This window comes from Halyomorpha halys, unplaced genomic scaffold, assembly GCF_000696795.3.
Source record: "Halyomorpha halys isolate HHAL.00 unplaced genomic scaffold, Hhal_1.1 Scaffold1571.1, whole genome shotgun sequence".
In the NCBI taxonomy this organism is placed as follows: domain Eukaryota; kingdom Metazoa; phylum Arthropoda; class Insecta; order Hemiptera; family Pentatomidae; genus Halyomorpha; species Halyomorpha halys.
This window is the reverse complement of record NW_027105204.1, coordinates 248,517-257,612: the sequence shown is the minus strand read 5'-3', so window position 1 is coordinate 257,612 and position 9,096 is coordinate 248,517. Positions and strand designations below refer to the sequence as shown.

Genomic DNA, 9,096 nt, shown 5'->3' with positions numbered 1-9,096 from the left:
TATATACATATATCTTTATAGCAGTATATTTTTGTATTGTTTATTACATTGTTTTATATTATGAATCTGAATTTATAGTTATCAAACAAAATTTTTAAGTTCGTTTTATGATATTTAGGAAGACAATTTCCTTCAGAAAATATTCTGAAGATATTTGACAAGATTTAAAACAATGTATTTATAGCCAATTAATACAATTTTAAAATTCATAATCTTAAGAGAGAAAAATACTATTAAAAATGAAGTGCTGCCCAGGCTTCATTGGGTTGGCTCTTACACAGCAAACCTATGACTGGCGACCCACAAATTTTTTATTCCTATTTATATAAACAGGAATAATATATAATATCCATTGACAATTCTAAAACAATACTAACGTGTGAATATACCACAAACCTGTCCAAACGACCTTTAATTAATGCCCCAAATAAGGGTGGAGTGCCCCAGGTAACTATTAAATCTTTTTGTATAGAGCCAGGTTGCGTCTGTCGAACCACACCCTCGCCTGACAAAGGAATGAGAAGCTTTTGTATCTGGGCAAGTTTTTGGTCATAAGCAGTCGGCCTATTAACCTTTGCTTTATTATTTTTTTTTCCATTTTATATATTGTTTAATTCAAATATATATTCTAAATACTCATACTCTATCAGAATTGATCATAACTTACATCTTAACCAATAGCCTGTCCTTGAAGGAGGAAAATTCTTTTACTAACACCACCTGGATGTATTCAGGATCTTTGATGACAAGAGTTGGCTTCCTCATTAAATACACCCCAAAGTAAGGGGATGAGGGAAATTTCCGAAACATCTGAAACCATAATCTTTTATTTTCTAATAAAGCTGTGAAGTTTCTTTTCTTTTATCACTACGTACCTCTAGAAACATATCTCCTTGGAACTTTGTGAGCAGTGTCAGGTCGCGATCGCTGCCAAAAGGGAAGCGTCCAGGTACCGCTGCTATCCCTTTCTCTTCCCAATAATTGTAATTGGAGACCCAAAATTTGTAAATGAGCCATAGTATTATAATGGCTAAAATGATTGTAGTGAACATGGCTGAAAATCAAAACATAGTGACCATGAGAGCAAGTACGGATAATAATTTTTTTTTTTAATTTAATTTATTTATTGATATTTACAACTGTACATAAATACATCAAGTAAATTTGAGGAAATCATAATGGTATGGTACAAGCATGTAGAGAAACTACCCAATGGTAGCACTCTAAAAACATTTTTACAATAAGGTCTCGAGGCCATCTTCTTTTTAGACGCCTTGGAGGATTGTCCGGAATAAAAGAGTTATCGATGTCGAAATTATATTTGTTTTTTACAATCTATAGTTTAAAATATATTTGTGACTGGCTATTACAGAATTTTGAATTATTTTACGATTATGAAAGCATTACATAAGAAAAACTAGATTATTTTTGAGGGCTAAGTAAACAAATGCAGGCGTTTTAAAGAGGAAACTGAAACGTTTTATATACAGAGGTATCAAAACAAGATAAGGATAAAATCTAGACTCACAAGTTCGTTACAAAGCTAAAAGTCTAAATCTATTTTTAAATATAATCTATATTTCGAGCCCACGCACGTCGCTAAAGGTAAACAATACCAAAGTCGTCCTTGTGAGCGGTAGGTGCTGCATAATTAATGATTCCTCAATGATGAGGGTTCCCCCTCAACACAACTTCAGGCAGCTGCCATATAAATAGTCGCCGACATAATTTTTTTTTAACATTTTAAAATTTGTTTCACATCCTTTCGTTCATTGCATTATACATTCATTGAGTTCCTTGTTGTTAGATAAAATTGAAAAAAACATCAAACTAAATTGTAATAAAAACAATTAAGAACAAAACTGTCACAAGGCTGTGAAGGTTATTATTTTTAAGCAGCAAAATCGTAACTAAATTGGCAGAAATTGAGGTAATAAACAACTTAAATTGGAGGGTTATTATTTCCTCTTGAATAATAAATGTTTATTCAAAATATCTTGGTTTTTATTTTAATATTTATTTCCAAAACGTTAAAAAAAAAAATTGTTGTGTTAAGATATCTAAATGGCAACACTGATCACATGTAAACAAAGGAGCAGTCGAAATAGGTTATACAGCCTCGAGCTTTGTGTTGATGTATAACCTATGTAATTTCGATAAAAATAAATGTTTGTTGCGATTATGCTATGGATAACGGTCTAAGATTTTTTTTACGATTCTTTTCTTCCTATTAGTGACTAGTAATTAGTTAATAACTGTTGGTAAATAATTCCTTAACATTAAAACTAATAACAATATGAAGAGATATATTGTGATAACACACTAGCCTGTTGTGGATCCTGAAGTTGACCGACGCACACCAAGACCGAACTAGGAGTCACTGCTCTCTACTCCAAGACTGCTCAAGGACTCCCCAGTTTATATTGTGACGAATTTAACTCCACCTACTGGAGTTGCACAACTCCTTTTCATAACATAAAAATCTTAAGTGCTACTAGTGTCAATAAGATTTTATAATAGGGTTTATCTTATCGCATTTAAATTAAATAATGTTAAATTTTGCCCATTCATTCTTTCGTAAATTTTTTTTTATACAATTATTCAAAGAAGTGGAATAAATAAAAGCTCCGTGACTTTAATTGGTTACTGAAGACGACTCCAAATGGAACAATGGAGCGTAGAAGTGGAATGACGAGTGTTTGAAATGAAAATAATTTCGAAGTTCCAACCAACGAGCAATCCATTCCATCGTTCCATTTTTCACTTAACATGTAATTCTCCTCACCTATCCGGCGTATACTCTTATTTTATAATTTACTCTCTAAAAATATTCCAATGTATTATTTGATAAATTCTTTAGAAGTAATACGATGTAATTAGGACTTCTCCTGTTTAAAGAATATTAAATAATTTGACCGTAGCCCTCTAAAAACACATTAAAATAATGGACAATATAAACCTAATAAAATTGTAAATTTCCTTAAAATTAATATTAATATTTTTTTAAATAGAATTAATAGTAACACAGACCAGTATAGCTTCCTTGCCATTTCATAATGGGTAGGTAGATTTTTTTCTCTGTTTCCAATAGTAAAATAACTATAATCTTTTAAAGTATATGTTGGTTTTTAATTATTAGTTAAGGTGGAAAAATCCAGTTTGATTCATTACACTAATAAACCGTTAAAAAATGTATATAAACATAAAAAAATTTTATAATTGTTCTCTTGAAGGACCTCAATTGTAAAGTGTGATAATAAGAGTTATTAAAACAACGAAGACTTAGTAATATTTATTTATTTATTAATAATAGAAGTTGTTAACGCAATATTTAATAATTAATGTTTGAATTACATTTATTTTATTTGTATTATTTTATTTAGAATTTTTGATTATTTTAAAAGAATCATATATATTTTATACATGTATTATAATAATTAATTTATAATTATAATATTATAATTAATTAATCGTTTTGCTAATTTTATTTTTGCCTAAAAGGCCTTTTATTTTGACTTATAATCCTTTTTTTATTTGAACTCTTTTGTTTTATTTTATGTATATGTTCTATTTTTGATCTCACTAAATAAATGTTAATATCTGACACATTTTTTTTCCTTTAAAGCTTTCCTTCAAACAGACAGTCGATTGAGGCTTTAACACAAGTAACAAAAAAGTTATAAAATAACATTATCTAGAAATAATAAGTTTGAAAGATAGTATTGCGGAAGTGGTATCGATGAAAACTGTTTAGGATAATTTTTTTTTTTTTTAATACTTTATATTTATTGATAGCTATTACAATCTGCCACACAGTTGTGGACAATAGGTAATAGTGATGAATGATCAGATTCATACTAAAATAAAATAAGAATACAAATAAATAAATGAATGAAAAAAAATCTCTCTTAAAATATATACAAACAGAAGGATAAACATAATTAAACTATGAGTATGAAAAAAAAAATAACTAATGATAAAATAATATAATTTCTAGTCACATTTACACTCTTATATACAATATTTACACACTCGACCTGAGGATCCCTGAGCCCATTCTATCCCCCACGTTTGAGGGGTAGAGCAGACCTCAAAAGATCCCAGCGCATCCCTCTCGCCGCATCACTGGTAGTGAGTCAGTGGAGGCTGAGAAAGTGCGCTAAAGCCGCAAAGGATACAATTAATGACAAAGAACTTAAATATAAAAACAACTAATTGTGTTGTATGATTTGTGATATACAATAACACAGTGTAATTCCTAAAATGGTTTATTAATTGTTCTACACTATTGCCGTGGTCACACCAGATATCGGGAGGAAATTCTTTACATTTGCTTTTGGTCGGGTAGGAGCTCCCGTTTCTTTTCTATTTTTTTTTCTGAACCCCCTAAAACAGAAAAACATTAAATTAATAGGTAGCATTACATATGATTACATAATTCAAATTAAATACTACCTTTTTCTACCAATGGTACTTGAAGGTATACGGTCAAATACTTATCTTGTTGTTTTGATGTGTCCGTTCTATATGAATTCTGCTAGAAAATAACTGGAGGTGAGGGGCCACATCATGTTGATTAATCAGAGAAGAGAAAATTGAAACAGTTGATATTTAAAGACAAAAGAAAATGTTAAATAATAAGAAAAACAGTCAGAGGTCGAAAAAAAGGGGGGTGAATGAGAAGAAAGGAGTCTTAGGGTGATGTTACAGGGTCTTAAGAACCTTTCCTGCCCTGCCACCTCGCAGGAAGGGGGGTGGGGTGACTGATTGGAAGATTGGACTGTGGGAACTGTCGAAGAACTTGATGTGTCTTCTTGTGATGTGTTGTTAAACAGTTTCTAGCTGTAGTTCCCATTTCCTCATAATCGAGTCTGTTTATTTAGCTCCACCTATTTCTGGTTCGGGCCACCACTAGCAAAAAATAAAAATGTATGAAAATGACACTCAGTCATTCACTATGAAAACTTGATCCCCACCCACTTTTATTCACTACCCGATTTATCTGGTATGGTCCGATCGTATAACGTCAATTCATGTTATCATCGATTCATGATTTCTTTAATTTAATTTTGCACAGTTTCTAATCGATATCTAGGTGATGGGGCTCACCTTCAATTGTGTCGGCTTACACTGTACCTAATCTTACAAGTAATCATCACTTAGCTTTTTCCATCTTTAAGGTACTCCAGAAAGTTCAGATGACAGAAGAAATTTTAGTGTAAGGGATTTTTTAGAGTTGTCACATTTTCAAAAACTTTATCAGGTCTGACTCTTAGGAAATCCATTATTTAGACAATTGTGATTCCTCATAGAGCAGGGACGTTTTACAGTGTTTCAAAGACGCACCTGTTAAAATTTTTCCTAATATAAAATTTGAAATGAATGCAATCGATTCAAATAGCAACAAATTTTTCTTCTGTTGTACGAGCCAATTTTAGTAAATGCCATTTGTGGTTTCGCCGTATAATTAAAAAACTTAGAAAGATGAAGCACATGGAATTTTAAAAGTGCGGTTTTAAAATAAAAAACATGTTCTTTATTAAATAAGAACATTATATTTATTTATTATTTAATAATTTGTTGCATTTTAAATTTAAAGTTATAATAAAAATATATATAGTTCTTAGAATATTAAATTTATTAATTAATTAACATTTGATTAATTTAATTGCATTTTACAACCTTTGAATCTCCCTGGTATTAGATATCATTAAAAAAGTTCATTTCACAAAGAAGTTTATTCGGATTGACCAAATGGAAGAAGTTCAAAGCTGCCTCTTGAAAAGCTTCAGTTTTATTGGCTCAGTTGGTGTCGTGAATGGAGCACTGGTCATTGTCAATGGAACTTGAGTATATTCACAAGGTTCAACAGAGTAGTTTCTTAAAACGCTTATAAGTCCAATTTTTATCTGGAGAAGGCCGAACTTCTTTCCTAAAAAATAATTAGAAATAAATTAAAAAAGGCATAAGAACTTTATTAGAGGTGAAGAAGATACATAAATGTTTGTAAGGATAAAATGGCGGCAACTGACTACCAATTCTACGTATCTACTGAAGTTTTTGCACATATTAGCAAGTGAAGGATGATTAATCCATTTTTTAAAATTATAATTCCAATTGCCAAATTTAATTACCTAATTTCAAAATTATTATCTTAAGTACATAAGCGTAACTCTTATATTTTCAGATATCATGTAACTTGTCATTATGATTCATTCAAATGAAATAGTATTGTAAAAAGATAAGAAAAATATGGAAAGAAGAGTAAAAAAGTGGTAAAGTTAGGCAATGTACTGTAGTGTCGAGACTAATAAATTGTGAAACAGCAGTGAACGGACACAATTATACATCTTTAATTGTAATAGAAATACTATTTTATACGGTTAAAAAAATGAACTAAAATAATATTCAGTCATTATTTATAACTGATACAACAGCTTCAACACAATGAAATAGCAATCTCTAAAAATATGAAAATGTTTATTACTTACAAACTGAAAAGATGTCACATTTCTATCAATTAAGCTTTATTTATTACTGGAAATGCAATAAGAAAGTAATTTTTTTTTTTTTTTTTTTTACATTAGAACTTACATTATACATGAGAGAATTTCTGTGATCTTGGACTCTTAATTTTTTTTAAAAATAATTACAATTATTTTGGGAAATAATAATAATGAGTATTATAATGGGGAGCTGGGTGGTTAAGACTCTGTGTTACTAACTCCAAGGACCGGGGTTCGAATCCAGGTTTGGTAGATAATTATTTATTTTGTTAATATAGCCGTGAGTCAACCCCGTGAGAGTTGAGACGAAGAATCCTACGGAGCCCACTCAGCCTCCTAAAGTTGGTTCTCAATTGGAGAGGTAATCTGGAGGTTTAGCGTCATAATGAACAAATACCCTCCTTACACAACCGTTCTTCCATACAAACTACTGAACACCTGACTCTTCATGGGTTGTAGCTGCAAAAATACCTATTTTCATTTTTTTGTAATATTATGATAATTGCTGAGAATATTTATTTTTTTAAATATACATTAATTACAAAACTTATATAGCATTATATGTATAATTGAAGAACTCGTATTATTTACTCTTTACGTATATTCTTCAACAATAAGGTTGAACCGTTTAAACTCGTTTTTTATTCATTTCTTCTTTGCCATAGCCTGGGTGATGATTGTATTGGGCTAATTCATAGGGGTACTGCTCCTGCCTTATTAGCTCTCTGTGGATTCGACACTTTCCCCGCACCCTTGTCGGCCATTTCGGTTTTATTTTTTTTCCTCATTTTATAGAATTTGATGGCAGGGTGCTGTGGGCCCAGCAGTTTGGCGTTAATATTTTTAAGGAAATTCAAGAAATCGCCTACTGCTCTGTCGAAATAAGCCTCTTGATTAAAAATAAAGAAAACATAAAATGGGGCCAATGTTTTGTGAAATCTTTTAACAAGAAACGAATTTGTGTAAGACATTCGTGGGTTAGAAATATAAACTTCTTACGTTGTAGTATCTGTTGATAATTTTATTATTTTAGGATTAGGTAAGGAAAATCTCTTTTAATTAAATGAAATATTTCTATTATTCACTAATTTCCATTAATTCTGACTCCATGAAAGAAATTATTTATTTATGGCAGCTGAAGTATGGTACAAATAATTTAGACAGTAAATTTTCTTAATAACAAGGGAATACTGGGAAAAAAAAGTGCATGCCAATAAGACTTAATGAAAAACCAGTGGATACTTGATAATAATTTCATCATTTTTCACATGAGTAGCAATGATGTTCCTGGAGTTGTATAGTATTAAGTTATTTTAATCACTTTTTTTTAGGCATTAAAAAAACATTTTTAAAAAAATCACTTTGAGTACGAAATTTTTAGAACTCAGCCTTATTCCACACTGTAAAGTATAAGAAAGAGAACCACAATTGATAATTTCAAATTTATAGGACTTTATCAACCCTAAACAAGTTACACTTAAAAAATAGAGCCAACAAATAATCAATCGGACTGTAATAATTTTTTTTTTTATTCCTATTTACAACTGTATTGAAATAAAAAAACACATTAAGAAAATTTGATGCAAGACCTTAATGAAGTGATGCAGGTATTAGTACAAGAGCCCAAGAGGAGAAAAAAGGCAGTTATCTCACCCCAATTCTGATTACTTTAGTGAAAACTATGTATAGTTAATAGTCAAAATTGATGAGTCTGCCAAGTATAGGCAATAAAAAATGGCAGCTGTTTCAAAGTGATAAAAAAAAAAAAACTAATTTTTCATTCGGAGCTCTATTTCTTAAAAAGTAGAAACAACACAAGAAAACCTAAGAGAACGTCATTTAAAAAAGAGTAAATTTTCTAAAATATGAGCCCTAATAGATTTATTTACGTTAAATAGTTTTCGAGATATAGTTTTTTAAAAAACAGCATTTCATAAAAATGTTGTATGGGACGTACTGAAAGATCAGTAGTTAGTGAATTTATTTTGAAAAATTTATATCTCAAAAACCATTTGACCTACAGATGCCTATTAGCACTCAAATTAAAACCAGTTTAATGAGCTATAAAGTAGTGATGTTTATCTTCCTAGGAGTAATAGTTTACATTAAATTTGCTAAACTAAATTGATTTATAGTTGATCGGGCAAATTTTCATTTGTCAAATTTATATTCATATGTGCAAACTACAACCCCTAAGAAGATATGTGTCATAAACTACTTTATAGTAAGTTAAATATCCTTTATTTTGAGTGTTGGCAGACATATATGCCTCTTATACGAACAACTAGAAATTAACATTTTATGAGTTTATTTTGTCAAATATGATAAAAACTACTAATCCTACAAAGATAAACATTATCAACTATTTTGTAGTAAATATAACTAGCTTTAATTTGAGCGCTGGCAGACATCAGTACGTCCAATGGTTTCTGAAATAAAGTTTTTCAGAAATCCAATTTATTGTCCGAAAAACTATAAATCAATGTATTTTAGCAAACATCAAGAAAACTACTGTTCATACGAAGGTAAAGGTCATAAACTTATTTATAGTCCATTAAACTAGCTTTAATTTGAGTGCTAATAGACATCT

General features: G+C 30.1%; 2 protein-coding genes across 3 annotated transcripts in view; both read right to left on the bottom strand.

Annotated features, from left to right (window-relative positions):
* The window catches only part of LOC106690076 (uncharacterized), a gene marked incomplete at its 5' end in the record, with an annotated part of 24,894 nt that extends 21,613 nt beyond the window's left edge, over positions 1-3,281 (bottom strand). Inside the window, 3 exon segments of the mRNA XM_067049364.1 lie at positions 668-810; positions 876-1,054; positions 2,324-3,281. Of these exon segments, the coding sequence (XP_066905465.1) occupies positions 668-810; positions 876-1,052 (320 nt within the window).
* Positions 3,282-5,617: 2,336 nt separating this feature from the next.
* Positions 5,618-9,096, bottom strand: part of LOC106690074 (probable cytochrome P450 6a18) — a 20,459-nt gene continuing 16,980 nt past the window's right edge. For both annotated transcript variants that reach the window (XM_067049377.1, XM_067049379.1), the window contains one exon: positions 5,618-5,932. In XM_067049377.1, coding sequence (XP_066905478.1) covers positions 5,766-5,932 — 167 coding nt within the window. In that variant the 3' untranslated portion in view covers positions 5,618-5,765. The remainder of the gene's footprint in view (positions 5,933-9,096) is intronic.